Below are 21,575 nucleotides of genomic sequence, written 5' to 3' on the forward strand. Positions count from 1 at the left end.
TCTCTGCTTCCTGACCAGACTGGGCTCCGTTATGCTGTTTCTTCAGCCCCATCTGTCTTTTTTTTTTTTTTTTGTTCCACGGTTTCTCCACTGTTGATGATCGGGTGGCTCTGCCATCACAGCTCACCGTGTCTTGAAGCAGCTGGTGCTGGTGGTGAGCCAAGGGTTCAATGCTGCCAGTCAGACCCTTTTCTTCACCCCCTCGGGATTGCTGGGGCACAAGATGGGGATTTTTGGATGGAGCACCGAGGGTTAGACCCCATCTCCTGCCCAAACTTCTGCTTTCTCATTCCAGGAGCTAAGCTTGTCCCTGGGATTGGGGACATTTTTATTTGACTGGCCCGGAGGGTGTGAGGGAGGCTCTGGGTTACGTGGTTGCTCTGCAGTGAGGCGAGAGCCACCCATCTTCGTTATTTTTCCCGGAAAAAGCAGACAGCAGTGGGCAAAACTCCATAGGGAATGTAGAAACTGAGGTGAAAGGGTCTGAGCGTCAGGGCAGGGGGTGGCGAGCGAGCAACCACGTGTGTACGTGTCAGGGTTAGAAATCGCTGCTCCGCTGGGCTCGCCGGAGGGGACGGCAAAAGACGCAGAGAAAATCAGTTGCCGCTGCGTTTTCCAAAACCCCGAGCGAGCGTTCCTGCTCGCCGTCGCTTCCAAGGAACGGAGAGAACCGAGGAGGAAAATTGCGGTGATTCATCGCGGGCAGATCGGAGGCAGGAAATGGGAGTTTGCTGCCTGCCCCGTGCCCGGCGTGGGCTCCGTGGGCTCGGGCTCTCCGGGGCCTGGGCCTGACACCCACGGGTCGAGCATCCCTGCGCCGCGGCCAGAGCTGCCGGAGGAGCCACCGGCGAAGGAAAAACAAGCGGCGGAGGCCGAGAGCCGGAGCAACGGGAATTTTTCACCTGCGTTTCTCTGGAGCCATCCGAGCGAGAGCTGCCCGTGAGCCGGGGGAGTCCAGCGGGATGGGGGTCCCAGGGGGATGCTTGGTGCCTGGTGTCGCACATCACCTAAATTTGGGGGGTCAGCATCCCTCCCTTGGGGACCCCCAGGGTGGCCGGTGGGCTGGGGGCTCCATTGAGAAATGAAGCGTGGGGAAAGGGGGGCGGGGCTTGGGGGCTGCCTGTCCGCGGATTGGCTATGGGGGGGAGACCCCCCAAATTGTGCCAGCAAGGAGAGGGGCCAACCTGCTCTTGTGATGGGCAGACGGCACCGCAGGGACCCCCCCCTACCATTAGGATGTGCCTGGGGCAGCCGGACCCCCTCCCCCTTTTCATGCGTTTACATCCAGGCGGCTGCGGGGTCTCTGGTACGAGTTGCGCCGGTCTCAGCCCGGCCCCGGGCTGTGGAGCACAAACCCCCTTTGGGTGGCTGGAGAAGGGCCAGGCGCACTCCTCCGTGGCTGCTCTGGACCAAAAAGCATCCCCAAATCTGCTGTCCTCATCTCAGGTGTTTTGGGATCACCCCTGGAGAACCCCAGGGGTCTCGGTGCTGCATGGCCACAGGGAAGTGGGATGGAGGATGGGAGGGGGAGGATGTGGGGGAACCCTAAAACCTTGCTGGAGTTCGGGATGTGGGACTGCAGGCACCTCACTTGTGATGTATATTCGGCATGCAGGGATTGCTTGGGTTTCGTTTGGAGATGGAATGTGGACACTGCATCCATCTGGTTTGGGGTGGGGATTTGGGGACCTTCACCGTCGGGATCAGGACGTGGGGGAATGCCTGCATGCTGCTGGTACACGGACCCTATACTGGAGCTCAGGAACAGAGGATGGGGATCCTCACAGCACCCGTGCAGTCAGGATGCTGGAACCCTTGTGTTGGGGTTTGCACCATTTTATTGGGGCCGGGACCTGGGGAGATCTGCATTGGCGCCAGGACTGGAGAGCTTCGCGCAGGGACCGCAGCACCTCCCCAGGGCTCAGCGGGCTGGAAACAGGGGACAGGGGGGGCAGGTTGTGTCTGTCCCCTCCCTCCTTGCAGGGACAGTGACCGAGGGCCGGACCCAGGTTCTCCGTGCTTTCTCTAGCACCATCACCCTGAAGGGCTCTGGATAACTCAGATGTGGAATCAGAGTTGCTTAACCCCGTCCTGATTCAGCCTTCACCCCCAGGCTCCGCTGCCATGAAGAAGAAGCCGGGCAATGGGTGGGGGCCGGACCCTGCGGCCCCCCAGCGAGCCCGGTCTGTCACCAAGCCAGCGGAGGTGACTTACCCATGGCGGGGGCGGGGTGGGGTGACACCCTGAGATGAGATTTGGATGCTGTTGCATCCTCATAACTCCCCAAACCATCATCTCAGCCTCGGCCTGTTGCCCTGGGGGGGCATCGTGGGTGGTGGTTGCTGACACGGGTGGGGTTTTTGCCCCCCCAGTACGTGGGATCCTTCATGGTGGAGGAGGTGGACCTGCAGCAGCGAGCGGGGCGGTTGGAGGAGCAGCTGCGGGCACTGAAGGTCGGAATCTACCACTGCTCCTCCTGCTGGGAAACAGAGGGGACCCCAAATAATGGGGGTACCCACAGGGGGCACAGCCCAGACCCCCAGTGCCACATCTCCCCCGCACAGGACTGTCCCAGGAGGAGGTCGGTGGTGCTGAGGTTCAGCTTGCAGGGGTTGAAGGTCTACAGTGCTGATGGGGAGGTAGGGGGCTGGGGGCGGGGGGGGGGGGGGGGGGGGGGGGCGGGGGGAAAGGGGTTCTGCGGCTCAGGGGGGCTGAGTATGGGGGCCAGGGGTGTTGGGAGGGTCAGATGTGCTGGGGCTGGCAGATTACGGGTGCTGGGGAGGGACGTCAGGAATGCTGGGAGGAGGGGTCAGGGGTGCTGAGGGTGTCAGGGATGCTGGGGAGGTGCTTGGGGGGGTGGGGTGCTGTACCTCTCTGAGCATTGCTTTTCTCTCGAGAAGCTGTTTCGTGTGTGCAGACGCGGGTGGCTCTGAGGCGGGGCAGGGGTGCTGGTGTCCCTGACCCCCTCCCTCCCCGTCCTGCAGACGCTGCTGATGGCACACGCACTACGCCGCATCCTGTACAGCACCTGGAGGCTCCCGGACCGCCAGTTCGCCTTCGTGGCCCGCAACCCCCACAGCCCCCCCAGCACCCTCTTCTGCCATCTCTTCGTGGGGCTCCCGGGAGAGGTTGCGGCCCAACCCCGCCACGCCCCCAAAACACCATCATTATTATTATTTTTAATATTTGCACGCAGCGTCTTTCGCCTCCTCCAGGTCCAGACCCTGCATCTCCTGCTCTGCCGCTCCTTCCAGCTCGGCTACCTCCTGGCGCACCCCGAGGAGCAGGCGGCCGAGGGGGAGCTCCCGGGGCCGGGGGTGCTGCGGGAGCCCCTCAACCCCGAGGAGGTGTCACGAAATGTCAACGCTCTCGTGTCCTTCCGGCGCCTGCCCTCGCCCGGCGGCCTCGGCCCGCTGGGCCCCGGGGTAGGTGGCCCTGCCCTGCCCTGCCCTGCCCGCCCAGCTGCTGCTCCTTTGCTCGTCTCACACCTGGGATTCGCACGCGGCATTTCCTCGCTCCGAACTTTGCACGAGTGCTTTGGCACAGCCCGTTTGCCGCTGTCTCTCTATGGCCCTTCCTTCGCACGGCGTTTCACAGAATATTCTGAGCTGGAAAGGACCCACAAGGGTCATCAAAGTCTCCAGCTCGTAGCCCTGCACAGGACAGCCCCGTTTCTCTCACAGCAGTCTGGGTATGATGCTTATAGCAGAGGGATGATTTTGCACAGGCAGCTCTTGTGCAACCTTTTTTTGCCTTTTGAGCAGCACGTTGCCACACCATACATTATTACCTGGTGTCTTGCAAGGTGTTTCCTTGCACTTCTTCTTTTGCAGCCTTTCTCTGCACAGTGGTACATGCACGGTGTTTTGCACAACCTTTTCTCGGACGGTATTTTGAGGGTCACACTTTGCAGGGTCCATCTTGCACAGCCCAGCCCCACACACTACTTTGCACAGCCGGTTTCAAATGGCCTTTCCTGCCTGGTGTTTGGAACTGGCCAATTTGCACAGCTAGTATTTGCACAGCGATTTTACAGTGCATCTTTTTCTTGGCGTTTTTGCACAGCACTTTTCTCCATGATACGTTTTTGTACAATTATTTGCATGGTGGTTTGCATGGCTGTTTTGGCGTGGTACTTCATGCAGCTCTATTTGCACTGTTTTTGCAAGCATGGTCATTTTTTCCTCTTCTGCATGGCATTTCTTCTGCACATTATGTTTTGCACAGCATTTTTTGTACTGCATTTTTCCCACGGTGTTTTGCACATTTTGTTTGTTTGTTGTTTTTTTTTCTCTTTTCCCTGTGGTGTTTCGCACAGCTTCTGTGGTGTCACATCCTTTAAACAGCATTTTCCCGCGTGTTTTGCCTGACATTCCCCACGGCCAGAGCCCCCAGGCCACTCTCACAGCCTGTCCATGCCCCAGGACCGACGGCTGGAGGCGGAGGGCAGAGCCTGGCGCCCGGGCAATCCCTACTGCTCGCCAGTGCTGGTGCGCAAGAAAGCCATTCGGAGCAAGGTGCTGCGCTCGGGAGCCTACCGGGACTGCGGGGGCGAGGGGCAGCTCCACCAGCAGCCCCGCGACGCCGGTGAGTGCTGGGGGGAACTGAGGCACGGGCACACACAGTACCACGAGTGTTTGGGGGTGAAAAGGGAATTAATGAGCTCCCGCGGCAGCAGCAGGAGGGGAAAGCAAAGGGGCGAGGAGCTTGGCCTTCCTGCCCGAAAATGAGACCGTCCTTGCCGAGACCGTGTGGGCCTTCGCCGGCATCGCCAGGTGAGAGCGTGTATGCGAGCACCTGATCCTCGGTACCCACAGCCCTGCTCCATCCCCGGCCCTGCCCCATCCCCGGGCCCTCCTGCCCCTTCCCTGCCCTGCCCCATCCCCGGCGCTGCCCCATCCCCGGCGCTGCCCCATCCCCGGCGCTGCCCCATCCCCGGCACTGCCCCATCCCCGGCCCTGCCCCACCCCCGGCACTGCCCCATCCCCGGGCCTCCTGCCCCATCCCCGGCGCTGCCCCATCCCCCGGCACTGCCCCATCCCCGGGCCCTCCTGCCCCATCCCCGGCCCTGCCCCATCCCCGGCGCTGCCCCACCGCCGCCTCGTCCCCAGGGCCGCCGGGGTAGCGCTGCTGCGGCGGGACGTGCCCGGCGCTTTCCTGCTGCGCCCCGAGCCCGGGCTGCCTAAGCGCTGGTGCCTGTGGGTGCGGGCGCCCTGCGGCGTCGTGTCCTACGGCCTGGTCAGGACACACCAGGGCAGGTTCTGCGTGGAGGTGAGTGCGGGGATGCGCAGCGGCGGTGGCTGAGGGGGTGCTCGGTGCATGAGGCCACGGGGGCTGTAGTGGGGTGAGGGCACCCGATGTGTCTGTGCGTGGGTGCAGCGGGGTGTGAGTGCATGTGATCCGCCTGTGCGACCCTGCGCTGCCTCAGTGCAGGGGTGTGCTGCGTGAGTGCGTTTGGTGTGCCCGTGCATGGATGTGCACATACTCTGTGTGTTGGACCACTCATGCATGGGTGCACTGGGGGCTGCCTTGATGCACCGATGTGTTGGTGCATCAGGACAGGGATGCACTTAATGCACTTGGTGTGCTTGTGCATGGCTGCACTGGTGCCTTGGAGGCACCAAGGTGGGTACAAGTGCAGGTGTGGGTGCACACAGGGGTGTGGCTGTGTGGGCCGATCGATCCACGGGTGCCTTGGGACACAGGTGTATCTGGGCATGGGCCTTGGGACACAGGTGTATCTGGGCATGGCACACAAGTACCCTTGGGCGAGGCTGCACCTGTGCATCCACCCTTTGGTGTGTAACACACCTGAGTTTGGGGCACTAATGCACAGGGATTTGATGCACAAGTGCACTGGTGTGCATTTGATCCACCAGCCTGGTTAGGGTGCCTTTGACGTGTGGATGTGTCTGGGTGTATCTGGCACACACTGTCTCAGGACCCCACGCAGGGGTGCGGTGTGTGTACGGCTGTGCTGAACTCACACCTTCACCTGTGCCCCAGTGCGGGGGTGCCTTGGCTCCGTGGGTACCTGGTGCAGAACCCAGGGCTGCGTGAGGTGTGTGGGTGTGGTGGCACACGGGCACACAGGGATTTGCTGCGTGGGCACACTTAGTTCAGGGGTGCAGGGGTGTGTGTGCACAGCCTGCACGAGGGGTTCATCTCTCCCTCCCCTCTCTCCCGATGGCAGCACTCCAATGCCGAGTTTGCCAGTGTGGCCTCCCTCCTGGCCCACTACTCCGGGCCACCGGGCGGCTGCTTCTGCCGCCTGGGCTCCGGCCGATGCAACCCCGGCTACGAGGAGCGGGACCCCGGCGGCGGGGCCAGCACCAGCGCCGGGGCGGAGGAGGCCGCCTGGGCCCCCGCCGCCCCCATCGGGGTGCAGCACGAGCGGGGGTAGGCCCGGCCCCTTCCCATGCACGGCTGTCCCCCGACAACCCCCAGCTTTAACTCGCTGCCGCCTGCCTTATCCCCCTGCCCGGGCTGTCCGGCGCCTCCCGCAATAAAGCTCTTGTGCATCCGGAGTAGGGCTCTGCTGGCTGCTGACCCCCACCCTCGGCGGGACACACCGCACACCTGTGCGCTCACACGCGTGTGCACACTCTCCGGCCCAGGCGCCCCATGGACTGGCGCTCTTGCCCTCTCGCACGATGCACCACACGCTGCACTCACGTACTTACACCACTGCTCCACTCGCCGGGCTCCCCCTCCTGCACGCTCGCGCGCTGCTGCAGTGCTGCACTGGTGCTCGCAGGAGGATGCACACCCACGTGTTCACTCACTCTCTCTTGCACACGCAGGGGTTACAGCCGAGCACAGGCACAGCCGCGTGCCGGTGTCATCACACACATCAGTCTGTGCTCTTGTGCACCACGGCCTGCACACCTGTCCTCGCGTGCTCCTCGCACACGCACACCTGTCCTCGTGCGCCCCTCCTTGCACACGCACACCTGTCCTCGCGCGCTCCTTGCACACGGACACCTGTCCTCGCGCACCCCTCCTTGCACACGCACACCTGTCCTCGCGCACCCCTCCTTGCACACGGACACCTGTCCTCGCGCACCCCTCCTTGCACACGCACACCTGTCCTCGCGCACCCCTCCTCGCACACGCACACCTGTCCTCGCGCACCCCTCCTTGCACACGCACACCTGTCCTCGCGCACCCCACCTCGCACACGCGCGCACGCAGAGGTCACGTGGTACAGTGGGCGGGGCCTATCTCCCGGTGCAGTCCTGGTCGCTGTGGCGACCGCGTGCGGTCACTCGCGCATGCGCGGGGCCTCCGCCGCCGCCTTCCGTCGCCCCCTCGGGGGTCCGTGCGCGCCCTCCGGGCAGCGCGGCACCGGCAAGGTTACCTCAGGTGTTCCCTTGCTCAGGCCCCTTCGGGCGTGTCTCGGCTCGCGAAAGTTACCTTAGGGTTTCTCATACTTGAGTTTCCCGCCCTTCAGCTTCCCCTCCGGCTTTCCCTCACAAACCCTTCCGATCTCCTCCCCACCGACCTGCCTCATTTCCCCTCAGACTTGTTTCCAGCTTCTCCCTTTTTCTGCATCCCTCTCCAGCTCTTTTTCTCCATGCTTTCCCCTTCTCCCCCAGCCTCCCTGGCTCGGAGTCCTCCTGCGTGCCCCCCCTGTTGGGTGCAGATCCGCAGGGTTAGGCTTGCCCCGGCCTCTTCCCACCCCCCGGCGCCCCCAGTTCCGCCAGAGCGCCTGTGGGGCTGCTCTGCATGGCTGAGGTGACCTGGGGAGTGGAGTCTGACCCACGTGTGGGACTGACTGGGTGTGTGGGGCTGACCCCGGTGTGTGGGGCTGACCTCGTGTGTTTATCACTGACCCCCAGTTTGTCACTGACACCCGTGTGTCGCTGTCCCCGTGTGTGTGTGTCACTGACCCCCGTGTGTCGCTGTCCCCGTGTGTCGCTGTCCCAGTGTGTGTGTGTCACTGACCCCCAGTGTGTCGCTGTCCCCGTGTGTGTGTATCGCTGTCCCCGTGTGTCGCTGTCCCCGTGTGTGTGTGTCACTGACCCCCAGTGTGTCACTGACCCCCAGTGTGTCGCTGTCACTGACCCCCAGTTTGTCGCTGTCCCCGTGTGTCGCTGTCCCCGTGTGTGTGTGTCACTGATCCCCAGTGTGTCACTGACCCCCAGTGTGTCGCTGTCACTGACCCCCAGTTTGTTGCTGTCCCCATGTGTCGCTGTCCCCGTGTGTGTGTATCGCTGTCCCAGTGTGTGTGTGTCACTGACCCCCAGTTTGTCGCTGTCCCCGTGTGTCGCTGTCCCAGTGTGTGTGTGTCACTGACCCCCAGTTTGTCGCTGTCCCCATGTGTCGCTGTCCCCGTGTGTGTGTATCGCTGTCCCTGTGTGTGTGTATCGCTGTCCCCGTGTGTCGCTGTCCCCGTGCGCTGCCGCCGCTGAGCGGGTGTCAGGCAGCCCTGGGTGCCGGGCGATGGTCGGCATGGAGAGCGCGGGGCCGGTGCCTCCTGCAGAACCCCGCGGAGCTCCCCAGACAGTTCTTCCACGGGGCCTTCATGGGGAGCAGAACACCGAGCACATCTACAGCGAGATCGCCTACCCGCTCGGGGAGGTCAGTGCCCAGGGGAGCCCCGGGATGGGAGCAGTCTGAGGAACCACAAGGAAAGAAAGAGCTCCAGGAGCGTTTGAACAATGCTCTCGGGCACAGGGTGGGATTGTTGGGGTGTCCGTGCAGAGCCCGGAGTTAGACTCTGATCCTTGTGGGTCCCTTCCCACTGTGAACACACAGCTTGGGACAGGCTGAGGAGTTTTAAAAGCGATTCCTAAGTGAAGCAGGATCCTTCCCCGTAATGGAAGATATCCCTACCCATGGCAGGGTGGTGGAACGAGATCAACTTTAAGGTGCCTCCCAACCAAACCATTTGGGATTCTATGACTTAAGAGCAGAAAGCCCTGTCCACTGTTTCAAGAGGTTTAGCTGTAAGCCTGGGGAGCAGAGAGAGCAGACAACGTCCCAGCAAACGACTGGGAAACTGGGAAGAAACAAACTGTTAGCAGCAAGCAGGGCACCGAGGATGCAGTTACATTTAGTTGTTTTAGAATCCCAGACAGGTTTGGGTGGGAAGGGACCTTAAGACTCATCCCATCCCACCTCCTGCCATGGGCAGGGACATCTTCCACTATCCCAGGCTGCTCCAAGTCCTGTCCAGTGTGGCCTTGGACACTTCCAGGGATCCAGGGGTAGCCACAACTGCTCTGGTATCAAACTGATGATTTTAGGGACATTTTTACTGTCAAGTGAGAAACCTTAGGGAAGATGGGGAACCTCAGCTTAGCTTAGATTGGCAAAATGGCAGGGGATCCCTTTGTTTCCTTATTAATAGATAAGCATAGAAAATAGCTGAAAATGAACTTGTTAGCAAAAAAAGACCAACCTCCTCCCCCCACAAAAAAAAAGTTTTGTTAGAAGAAGTAACATGAATTAAATGGCTTGTGATGGTTTTAAGATGAAAGTTCCTGATCATGAGAACAAGCAGGGCTAGAAACAGGGCTACTATCAGGGCTAGTAGATATTAAAATAATAGGTTCTTTTTTGCTTATTTAAACCTTGAGAAATTCAGTTATTCTTTCTTACTACCATGCTTCTCTGTAACAGGGATGAGTGACAATGAGCAGCTTGCCAAGCAAAAATTATTCAAAGCTGGAGACCATCCCCTTGGCCACCCCACAACCAACAATTGTTCTAGTTGTCTCTTTGAATCTCATAAGATTTTTGTGCCCGATGGCAAAAATCTTATGATTTTCTAAGTGTTGGTTTTGTCACCTGCTTTTCAACACCTGCATTACTTCAAGATTCCCTGTTTTGAGAGAAAAACATTTATTTATATGCTAATTTTGTAATTGCTATTCTCTGATGGCGTGTGAAGATTAAGCAGCCATTTGATGTTTACTTCCAGCTCTTCCTTTAAAATACCTTTTAGGGAGTGGGAATGAGTCTGGGCAATGTGTTTCCAGATAGGCAAAGATGATGGCTGTTTTATTTGATTTTCTCCCATTTCCAGGGTGTCATGGAAGGCTACAGTCTTTGCTTATGGCCAGACTGGCAGTGGGAAGTCATTCACCATGCAGGGAGTTGCAGATCCCTCCTCGCAGAAAGGGATCGTTCTCAGGGCATTTGAACACATCTTTGAGAGCGTCCAGGTGGGTGTGAAAGAGATCCCATTGATAAGTTTTTGCTAGAAAGGTTTTGGTGTCCTATCTCAAGAAGTGAGTGCTGATGGCATGAAGTGTGCATGGGGACAGGTTTGGGGTGCACTGCTTCTCATCCTCAAGCTGAGGCCTGTCCATAGTCAGGTGAACTGCAGCCTCATCCCAGATTATGTTGTGGACTTGAGGTGTGGAAGGACCAGAAGTCCCTTGCACTGAGTGATTCCACCTGGAATGAATTGCAAGGGGGGTTGGATGAGGTGCTGAAGGGTGGTGGGCAGCCAGCTGTGGGAGGGGCTCCCTGGGCTGCCCATGCTGTGCAGCCTCACCCCAAATCCTTCCTGTGCTGTGCAGTGTGCTGAATGTGCCAAATTCCTGCTGAGAGCCTCCTACCTGGACATCTACAATGAGGACATATGAGACCTTCTAGGAGCTGACACCAAGCAGAAGCTGGAGGTGAGATGGGCTCAATGTGTCTTAATTAAGTGCTTTAATTAGCTCAGACTGGTGTTACCATGACCTACAGAAGTGCAACAATGGCCTCTCTCAGAAGCTTGAGCGCCAGAATATGAAGTTACATGAGGAATGGGGAAGCTAAGAGAGACTTTTGAGGGACTTTAGTGAAAGTTTAGGAACAGGATGCAGTCGGAGACATGTCCACATGATAGTGGCTGGTAGCTCAGTAGCAGCTCTGTGAAAATCCTTTACTGGACAAAGATGGAATGAAGTGCTCATGGGGCAATTTCTTCCTCATCCCCTTCATCTCATGCTTGTCTCTAAAGCAAGAGGATTATAAGAGCCTTATAAATGCTTAATCTGATCTAGTGGAGCCATGGATGATCTCTTTATCTGCCTAAACCAAAAAGGCTGATCTGTTTTGAGGGCACACAGCAGATATTACTCCCCATGGGAACACATATGACATTTACAGGACAGGAGGCTAAACTCTCCCAAAATCCTAATCAGGGGGCTGATCTTTATAAAATTTACCTTTCAGTGGCTTTGCAGGTCCTCTTATATGTATTCGTGGAGGCAGCCAGAAATCTCCTGTCCCAGTCTGCTTCCTTGCAGGACTGTCCTGGTGTATAAAACCAAGGCAGTAGCACCGTGAGTTGCTCTGGGATGGCAACAGACCCAAACTGCTTTACAGGGCAGGTATTTCTGGTATTTCTGGCTTTAAGGCAGGAAAACCCCTGTCTGCTCCATGTTCCAAGTGTGCTTTGTCTGTCTCCTGCAGAGGGAGAGTGGGAGAAGGGGACTTCTTGCTGCAGTTTCCCATCCTTTGTTCCTCAGCGGCGGTGACACAGGTTTCTATGGCGACGCAGTGGCAGGCAGGGCAGGAGCTGGGCACAGCAGTTTGCAGGGTGACTGTCACTGAGCTGGGCACAGCAGTTTGCAGAGTGACTCTGTTACCGAGCTGGGCACAGCAGTTTGCAGGGTGACTGTCACTGAGCTGGGCACAGCAGTTTGCAGGATGACTCTGTCACTGAGCTGGGCACAGCAGTTTGCAGGGTGACTGTCACTGAGCTGGGCACAGCAGTTTGCAGGGTGACTCTGTCACTGAGCTGGGCACAGCAGTTTGCAGAGTGACTCTGTCACGCTGCCTGTTGCTGCCTCCACCGAGTGCTTGAGGAGCGTGTCCTGCCGAAACAAACCACAGGCTGCCCCACTGCATTCCTCTGAGTCCCCCCCAATACCACCAGAATCCCATTTTTGTTCCATTCCTTTGCCTTTCACTCAGTGCCTACAGCCATGGTCGGCTGCTCCTCAGGAAGCACCCCCAGACAGACCCAGGCCAGTGCTGGGGTTCTCACTGCACAGACCAGTCACAGTGTATGAACACTGGCTGTGGCTGTACCTGGGTTCATCCTGTGCATTGTGGCTTTGGAACAAGGATAAATCCCACCTGGTTAAGTTTTCAGCCGCTTTTGCTCTGTTCTGTGGGAATTTTTTAACAGCAGACAGTGTTTTACATCATTTCTTGTGAACATCACTGAAGTATCTGAGCCTCCTCTTTGGAAGTCACAGTGCCAAATGTGGTCTCTGTTGCTCCATCATGACAACTATATCTCGATATCCCAGCTGGCATGATAAAGATAGTTTTGGTGATGAACTTAGCAGATGTGGGGTGTAACAGAGCTGTGGAAAATTAATTCAGCTCATTTAAAATTCCCAGTGTGGAGGGGGCTGGTGTAGGAGTGCAGGGATCTCTGGATTATTTTGTATGTTTTATGTAGGTTTGATGGATAACCCAAAAATTTGGATATTTCCATTGCTTATTAACATTCTGTATGAAATTTTTCGTCTGTGTGGTTGATAATTACTGAGAAGATGCTGTTGGGTATTTAATGCTCTGTCTCAACCCAGGATCTCAAATAGGATTTTTGTTCATTTTAAAATTAATAAATCTGGAAAAAGATGGTGGCAGTTCACCTGTGTGTGACAGGTGGTACTTTGGGAATGTTGTCAGTGAGCTCAAGCCACCCACTCAGAGCAGAGAGTTCAGCAAAGCACTGGGAACAATATCTGGAAATATTGTATCTGAGCTTTGATATTAAAAAAATCTTCCTATGACTGAGGAGATCTTAGAGCCTTTGCCATAATAGGTGAGATGTATTTTGATTCTTGTTTAAAATATGCAGCTTTAATAATAGAGATGGTGGAGGATGGATAGAAGTTGAGTTCCTCATGGCCTGGGGAATGTCTGAATCAATCAGCAACTTTTAACTTGAATTCTTTGAGCCACGAAGGTGGTTCCCTCTTTTTATGTGGTTTTATTCCTCCTTCAGAAATAAGGCTTTTTGGTAGCAGTCAGATGCATTTTTCTCATGCTGCAGTTTAATTTCACATAGCCCTCAAGCTCCCAGGCCATTCCCAGTGTAATTTTCCATGGTTGCAAGTGTCTCTTGTTGTGACCTGGCCTGTGTTGTTCTGTTGGCAGCTGAAGGGGCTGTCCCTGCACACCATGGCCCAGGTGAGCAGCCCATGGCCACAGGCTGCAGGAACAGAGCAGTGGCCTTCACCCTCCTGAACAAGGGCTCCTCGTGGTCCCTCTCCATCCTCACTGGCAGCATGGACATCTGCACCCTCTGTGGATGCCCTGCCTTGGGCCTGGGCCTAGCAGAGCACAGGATCTGTGGTTACTCATCATCCCACAGCTACCCTTAATCCCAAATGAAGGTCCAGGACAAAAATCCTCTTCCCTGGGAGGGTGGGGAGGCCCTGGCACAGGGTACCCAGAGAAGCTGTGGCTGCCCCTGGATGTGTCCAAGGCCAGGCTGGACACTGGATTTTGGTGTACCCTGGGATAGTGGAAGGAGTCCCTGCCCATGGCAGGGGTGGAATGGGATAAGTCTTAGGGTCTCTCCCAACTGAAACTATTCAGATGATAGCACCTGACAGTTCCTTAATTGAGCTTAATCATAAGGCATATTTTTTAAAGATGGAATTAAAGAATCCTTTATTAAAGTTTTCGTGACTAATTTTCCTTTCATGAGTATCATACTGGCATTTCTTTAGTTGGAAGAGCTGCCTCTCTGGATCTAAACATGGACCTTGAGAGGGCTTTTCCTAGGAGCAGAAGGGAATTAATCTCTGCCTTGTCTTTGACCCTGGCTGGGAACAGCTTGACTTCATTTTCTTCAGCTCTTTCAGTCATGGGGAAAGTTATACAGTGCCTTCCAAAATTGTAATTCCAGATGTTGATGTCCAGATGTTGATGGCAGTACCTCATTTTTCACTCAGTGAGGGATTTGGTGAGTTTCTCAATTAGCACCGACACTGTATGGGTCTGTAAAATCCCAGCTTTATCCCAACAGGGAAGAAATATTTGCTTTCCTCTTCTGTGCTCAAGATTAGTGCAGGGCCCTCAATCAAGCCTGAATTCTCTGATTCAAAACTTTGAAATCATGACAAGATGACAGGTGGGGAACCTGCAGCTTTGGTAGTTAAAAAGAGATGGAATATTTGAGGAGAAAGTTGAGGGCTCTGGCCAATCCCCATAAACCACATGGTTCTGCTGGGGTGGGCATTGGCTGAAGTAGTTGAAGAAGTTGGTATTTCTGCTGTTGGCTTTAGGCTTCCTAAAGAGTTCAAGCTTCTTTTCCAGGTGAGCCTCTAGTAAATAATTTTAAAATATCAACTTCCTGTAAATTATTACTGTTTTTTAAGTAACACATTCAGGAATTATGAAAAATACTGGGCTCTTGGCTGCTGATATTTGAAACATGCAAGTTTCCATCAGTATTTTTACTTAGATTTTTGTATCTTTTTTAAAAATTGCATTTTTTATACTTATTTATTAAATAAAAAATTAAAGACCTATTAAAGAGTCCTGGTTCTCAACTGTTGAGATGTGCTTCCTTCTAAGAGCTAACTGGGAATTGTTTCCATGCAGATGAGTGAGGGCAGGACCACCTTAGGGCTGCCAAACTCTACTTGGTGGATCTGGCAGGAAGTGAGAGACAGTCAAGGATTGGTGCCACAGGGGTGCAGCTCAGAAAGGCCAAGGTCAATCTTTCCCTGTCTGCCCAGGGCAATGTCCTCTCAGCCCTGGGGGTGGCAAGTGCAGACACATTCCCTACCAAGGCCCCAAGCTGACCAGGTTGCTCCAGGATTCCTTGGGGGAGAACACCAGAACCCTGATGGTGAGCATGCATGTCTCTGGCTGATGACAGCTATGAGGAAAGCCTCAGCACCTTCTGCTACACAAATTGAGCCAGGAACATCAGGAACAAGCCCTGCATCAATGAGGACCCCAAGGATGCCCTGCTGAGGGAGTACCAGGAGGGGATTAAGAAGCTAAAGGCCATTCTGGCTGAACAGAGGGGCATGAGTGACTTGTCAGGTAGAAGAGCCTTTACTGGCTGCAGAAATGTCAAAAAAGAGGGTTTTACACAAAGTGTGAGCTAAATTTTAACTCATCCTTTCCCTTACCTATTGGAGGAAGAGTTCTCCATTCAGATTACAGACTTTTCCTTCACTGCTGCCACATTGACCTTATTCCACTGGCAAAGACCATCTCAATAATCCAGGGTTTTCAATAGTGACAAATTCTGTTAGAAAAGGCTAACATGATTCAAATTCTTGGTTATTTTTGGTAATTGTGCCTAGAATTTGGTCAGTTGCAGAAGAGAAGTTTCAGCTGGAAGAACAAAAACGAGCTGCAAAAGAAATAATACTATAAAATTCTTTATTAAATATATATATATATATATATATATGCTTTCAAAGTAAGCAATGTGAATTTTTGACACTGCAAGAGAAGTTTTGCCCTCCTTATGGCAGTGCTTGAGGACTCAGCCCAGCCTCAGCACACTTGCTCTGTCATCTGGAACAGGAATAGGAAATGTAGGAGCAAATGGCAAAGAGCAGTCTTTAGGGAGCTGATCACCTTTGGATAATTAGCTCCTAAAAAGGGCAACTTTCATCAGGGGAATGAGGCTGTAGGATGACTTTTTCCCCCTTTATGGCCCCTTTCAGAAATAGCTGTGAACAAAGAAGGCAATTTTCCTGCACTTTTCATCCTCCAGTGTCTCTTATCTCCCAAATCTGTAGCATAGCCCTGGAAACAAGTCTCAAAGTTTTTCTTTGAAAGAGATACTTGTATTTATAAATTCCACATCATTACATTCACTTCCATATTTCCCCTGAAGCTGGAACCTCTCCCTCTCTCCCCACACCCAGGGAGCCCCAGGCCAGCAGTGTTTTGGCAGCAAGCACACTTTGAAGGAGTACAGGGGTTGCCATGTTCTTTCCTGGCACCAAGCTTCTTTGTTCTTTTTCCAGGAATTCTGCAGACAATCCCACCAGTGACTGTGATTTTTATTTGTACTTTGCTTTGTAGAGCTTCTCCCTGCTGAGGCTGCTCACCTGGGAGCAAATCCAGCTCCCTGCCTCAAACCCCAGGCAGGTCTGGGAGCAGAGAAGTAGCTGATCAGAGAAGTAAGTTGGGAAGGGATATCTCAGAGTGGCTTGGACTAAAATTTTTTTCATAATAAGCACTGCAAATACAGTTCAGCCTTTCCAGAGTACTTTTCTTTTTCTATTTCTTTCTCCATTTTGTAACCCTTGGACTTCTCCTATGGAGGGACCATGTGTTATGGAGGCCACGTGCCTTATTAAAACCCACCTCTCTGGGAATGGATTGGAATGGATTCCCATGAAGAATTTTTAGAGGAACTACATGTGAAATTGTAAGAAAAAGGGAGGAATAGAGTTGAGGAAAGAGTGGTCAAAGGTGTCAGGAACAGTACAGAGATGAGGAAAGAGAGGAATACAGAAGCCAGGAAGAAGAAGGAAGAGCCAGAGGGAAACAAAACTCTCTCCTTGCTCTTTAGGAAGTTCATTCCAGGGCATCACAACCACCCAAGGCTAAACTGTAACTTTCCTCAACAACAATCACTACTGTGTCAACTCGTTGCATTTATGTCAAGATGGACATGACTGGCACCACCACCAGTCCCTTACTGACAACTTTTCATGCCCTCTCTCAGTGCACTTGTCTCAAGCAGCTCCACACAATACTGACTCCTTCCCTCTGTATGACTGCCTAACCCCAAGCTGTTCCTTATCCAGCCAACTAACCCTTTCTGTCCCTCACACAGCATCTTCTTACCTCATCTGTCCCTGCTTCCTCACAGCCAGCAGACTCTGGCTCTTAAGCTCCAACTACAGCTGACTCTCAGCCAGCTAACCCATTCTTTTATAACCCCCATCCTCATCAGGTGAGGCAAGGCTGTCTCCACTTCTCAGCAATCATTACAGCTGTAATTTATCAAGGAAAATTGCCTTCTGCACTATCCTTACAAACTATCTTCCCACATCAACTGAAGTTACAGAAAAAGTCAGTGAATATTGGTGGTGGAGTTGTTTTTGGACAGGCATAAGGTGTGACCTGGAATGGACTTAGATGTGACCTCAAGAACAGTCACAGGACTTGTGCTGTGCCTTGCAGGAGTACCAGGAGAGGCTGGTCTGGCTCCACACCAGCTACCAAGCAGAGCAGGTGTCCCACACCCACCTGGAGAAGGACATCAGCAGCCTGAGGGATGACTTTGATCTCAAGGTATCTGATCTCCAGGATCTCCTCAACAAGGAAGCAGGTGTGGAGGAGGTGGGTGGAGGCTGTGCAGCCAAACTCAGGTTCCCTCAGGAGCAGGGACTGTTTCTGTAGTCAGATCTGTGGCAGCCACTGCAGCCTTTAGAAAGCAGCACGTGCTGCCTGGCAGAAACAGTCTTTGTTCTCAACCCACACTTATCCACATGCCCCTCCTGGGCCAGATTTAAGACGCTGTCCCAGCTTTGTCTTCTTCCCTATTTCCCTGACTTCTTTCCCTGTCAGGACCAGCCTGACTCTGACCCAATCCTGTAAACCTGTAGGCAATGAAAACCTCATTTTTGAATGAAATGCCTGCTTTTTGCCCATGTAGCAGAGTTCCCCCTGACTGAGGGCAGCGTGTCTCTGAAGCAGAGATCATTGCTGTTCCCATCCCACTGGAAGAGTTCAGGGTGGCTGCTGCAGTCTCTTCCTCTGTATGCAAATGTGCTGCAGCACTTGGTCTCCCGGTGGATTATCAGCACCAGCACTTGCTGCAAGGCAGATATTCCTCTCACATCTAGAAACTCCTCTCCTCTCCTCTCCTCTCCTCTCCTCTCCTCTCCTCTCCTCTCCTCTCCTCTCCTCTCCTCTCCTCTCCTCTCCTCTCCTCTCCTCTCCTCTCCTCTCCTCTCCTCTCCTCTCCTCTCCTCTCCTCTCCTCTCCTCTCCTCTCCTCCTCTCTCCCCCACAGTGCCTCAGAGCGTGGTTTGCAATGTGCTCATACAGCACTTACCACCCACTAGTAATTCTTTAAACTGTATTCTTCATTTTTGGTGCTATCATTTTCTGAGGTGAAGGTTGAGAGGTTCCTTATTTCTTCCCCCTCTGATTGCAAATATGCACCCCCAGCCTCTGAAATGGATTATTTTTGGAGCCAAGCTCTCCCAGCCCTGTACAATCTACATTCCTTACCCAATACACCCTCTCAGTCTTTCATGGTTTTTACTGACCAGCAGAAGTAGGTGAATGACAGCCCTTTTCCTTTCAGACACATCATTCCTAGCTTTGGGTGAAGGCTTTGGGAGATGCTTTCACAGATTTATGTCTAGTTTTGCACAGCTCATTAGCAACATTGTGGGAGTTTCCTCTTTTCAGATGACACACGGAGTAGAACAACCTCTGACCACAAACCTTCATATGAAGGTGGTGTTGCTGCAGCACATGAAGAGCCAACATCAGCCCAGGTACCTTCCAGGCTCCTTCTCCCCTTGGGATGAATAAACCTGAGTGGGTAATGTTGTGCTTCATCTCCTCCAGGACTCTCAGTGCATCTTTCCAGAGCTACAGCCTTTGCTTTCCTCTTATCCCCAGGACACAGCAGCACCTGGGACTGTCACAGACACTGGTGGAGTGAGCAGGGGCAGTGCTGGAGCAGCAGGAGCTGTCATTGCCCTGGGGATTTCCCTGCCTGAAGACCAGCAGCTGCTGCTTGCCAGGTCAGTGTCATCCCTGCTTGTGCCAGCTGTCCCCTGGGCAGCACCCACAGGCAGCAGCAGTTGCCTTCTGCCATGACACCACAGCTGCTGAGCTCCAGCTGTCACTGCAGCCCCAAACCAGGCACATGTGAGTCAAAATGATGGACTGGTTTGGGTGGGAGGAACCTTAAAGCTCATCCCATTCCACCCCTGCCATGGGCAGGAACACCTTCCACTACCCCAGGGTGCTCCAAGCCATTCCCCCTTGTCCTGGCACTCCATCTCTTGTCCAAAGTCCCTCTCCAGCTTTCTTGGAGCCCCTTTAGACACTGGGAGGGGCTCTGAAGTCTGCCTGGAGCTTTCTCTCCTCCAGATTGTTTTTACCTCAAAAGTAACTTTGCCCTGTTTGGGTGGATGAAGAACTGTTCCCTGCAGCACTCAGTGAGGCCAAGCCCCAGAACTGTGAGAGAAAAATGGAGACGTTCAAGTTGGCAAATATGGATGCCAAAAAGTCTGTGTTCCTGGTAAATCCTGCCTGGAGCTGCAGGAGAGCCTTAAGTGCCCACACAAGTTATGGAGATGCCTCCTTTTCCTCTTGTAAGAGGTCCTTGAGGGCACTTGGAGCCCTCTGATGTCCCTACAGGTAAGGCAGCAGCTGTCCTGTGGCACATGGATGGACTCTTCCCATAACTGAGGCCACTTTTGCCTCCAGCTCATGCACCTCACAGTGTTTGCAGCACATCATCCAGAAATTACAGCAAAAATTACCAATTTCAGGGGCACTGTCAGGGCCTGGGGGACAGGGCTGGGATATGAGGGATGCCAGCTCAAGACTCGTGCTCAGCTCATCTCAAAATCAACCTCACTCAAGGTTTTGTGTGTGTTGAGAGCTGTCCTGAGAAAACTGCCTCAGCCAGAGTACACCACTGAAGCAGCATAGGGGCTTGGGCTGCTCCAGAAATATGACTGAAGCAAATTTTGCTGATTTTTCACTTACTCCATTGTGTGAAACTATATTACAATTAGAAAAGCTCAACTCAAGATATGCTATAAGAGAGTCTGATTCTGAAAGTTCTGTGGGTTTTAACCAGTCCTTCTGTGGGTTTTAACCAGTGTTTCAGCTTCCCTGTGGCATGTCCTTGCTCTGTTGGGTCTCTTCTGGCTCAAAAAAGAGCAGCTATCAAATGCAGAACAGTGCCTGTAATTTGTGGGCAATCTCTGTTAATGGAGAGATCTCCAAAGAAACCCTTCATTTGGATTTGATATCAAATGCCAGTAGTCCTGTTGCCTTCTAATCACATTGTTAAATCCAGGTTCTGTGCAGATTGGGCAGGAGGGTTTGGTTCCACATGTGTGGGGATTTCAAAGCCACCTGCTCAAGCTTTACACACTGGGCTGCTCAGCAGAGCAAGGATTGAATCCTTGGATTCAATTGTGAATGAAGGTAAGGAGAGGGAAGGTTGCCTGGCAGGAGCAGTGCAGCAGAATAGCAGGTCAGTTCTGAACGAACTCTGAATGAGCCATTTCAGAGAGTTTGGAGATAATTAAGAGGCTGTTACCTGTAAAGGGGTTATCAGCCAGTCTGAACCAGCTATCTGCTGAGCTATCTGCTCTGCTCCAGATCCTGTGCAGACAAAGGAATGGCTCTGGAGCTTGCCTTTATTTCCATGTCAGAGCATGATTTCAAACACAGGCCTGTGCCAGTGCTCCATTAACAACACTGAGGTCACACAAATCATCAACTCTGGCTGATACTGCCCCAAAATGGGAAACCACACTGCAGCTTTCAGCACTAACACTCCCACATCCACCATTTTAAATAATTCTCTGTGTAATTTTGGCACATGTTGTGCATCTTTGGAGACAAAAAAATAAATATAATATATGAAATGTTTGTTTAAGTAAGGATTTAAATATAAATTACACAAAAGAAGGGTTTTAAAGATAAACCCTTTTTGTGAGTGCAAGTATGGATTTCTGGACATCCTTGTTGACCAAGATGCTTTGAGTAACATATGCTTTGCCTTTGTGGAGTATTTTGCTCACAGCAGCTTTGGCTGCCCCTGGATCCCTGGCAGTGTCCAAGGCCAGGCTGGATGGGGCTTGGAGCAGCCTGGGATAGTGAAAGTGTCCTTGCCCATGGCAGGTGGGATGAGATGGCCTTTAAGGTCCTTTCCAACCCAAACCATTCTGCAATTCTGGGGTTCTTTTATGACAGAAACTGTTAATGATAAGTAGAATCTGCCATGATTACTCAGGGCAGAAAATGCTATAATAATTCCCAATTTTTTGTGCCTTTCCAAATGTCACCCGAGGAAGGATGTACATCCTCTACATTTGTGAAGCTGGTTCTTAGCACCACTGAGCTTGTGTTCCCCTTCTCCAGGCTGCAGATGCTGGAGCAGCAGGTGGTCAGGGGGAGCAGGCTCAGAACAAGGACCTGAAGGAAAAGCACAAACGCCAGAAGAAACATGGGGATGAGTGGAGGCTGCAGCTGGTGGCTGCACTGCAGGAATCCAACCAGGACAGCAGTGGGAAGGCTCTCCTCAATGGCTGCAACGCCATCCTGGAGGAGGCTTGAGCCAAGAGCAAGACCCTGGAGAAGGTGCAGGAAAAGGTGAGGGAGCAGCTCCTTCCTCCTCCACATCCTCATTTTTTACCTTACAGGGTTTAGGGCTGTAGGTTTAGCAAATGATTCTGGCTGTGTCAGTATTTCATATATCACATTGTTTGTGTGAGCTTTTATGAAACCCAGATGCAACAGCCCTCAGGTGGGGAATTAAGCTTTTGAAGCCCAAACCCCACTAGTTTTAAAGGCTTGGTGTGTGACACTTGGCAGGAGGAGGCTGTGTTGGGATGGGAGGGGATGTGACTCCCTCTGCTG

General features: G+C 53.4%; 1 protein-coding gene and 1 long non-coding RNA gene across 2 annotated transcripts; both read left to right on the forward strand.

The window, feature by feature from the left end:
• Positions 1–1,941: 1,941 nt before the first annotated feature.
• Positions 1,942–6,527, forward strand: SH2D5 (SH2 domain containing 5). The gene is made up of 9 exons (XM_079326478.1): positions 1,942–2,205; positions 2,373–2,453; positions 2,565–2,639; positions 2,985–3,128; positions 3,216–3,425; positions 4,425–4,587; positions 4,676–4,775; positions 5,112–5,271; positions 6,194–6,527. Exons 1-9 carry the CDS (start codon positions 2,125–2,127, stop codon positions 6,401–6,403), a joined length of 1,224 nt encoding a protein of 407 aa, XP_079182604.1. The 5' UTR covers positions 1,942–2,124; the 3' UTR covers positions 6,404–6,527.
• Positions 6,528–10,061: 3,534 nt separating this feature from the next.
• On the forward strand, positions 10,062–21,184 carry LOC306812084. The gene is made up of 3 exons (XR_013776793.1): positions 10,062–10,172; positions 10,533–10,634; positions 21,078–21,184. It is a non-coding gene; the product is annotated as an uncharacterized lncRNA (long non-coding RNA).
• Positions 21,185–21,575: the final 391 nt, after the last annotated feature.

This window comes from Erithacus rubecula (genome assembly GCF_903797595.1).
Source record: "Erithacus rubecula genome assembly, chromosome: 24".
Lineage (NCBI taxonomy): Eukaryota > Metazoa > Chordata > Aves > Passeriformes > Muscicapidae > Erithacus > Erithacus rubecula.

Coding starts and splice junctions, on each gene's coding strand:
- SH2D5 (XM_079326478.1), top strand. CDS start 2,125: ATGAAGAAGAAGCCGGGCAATGGGTGGGGGCCGGACCCTGCGGCCCCC. Junction 3,426..4,424: donor TCGGCCCGCTGGGCCCCGGG/GTAGGTGGCCCT, acceptor TCCATGCCCCAG/GACCGACGGCTGGAGGCGGA. Junction 5,272..6,193: donor AGGGCAGGTTCTGCGTGGAG/GTGAGTGCGGGG, acceptor TCCCGATGGCAG/CACTCCAATGCCGAGTTTGC.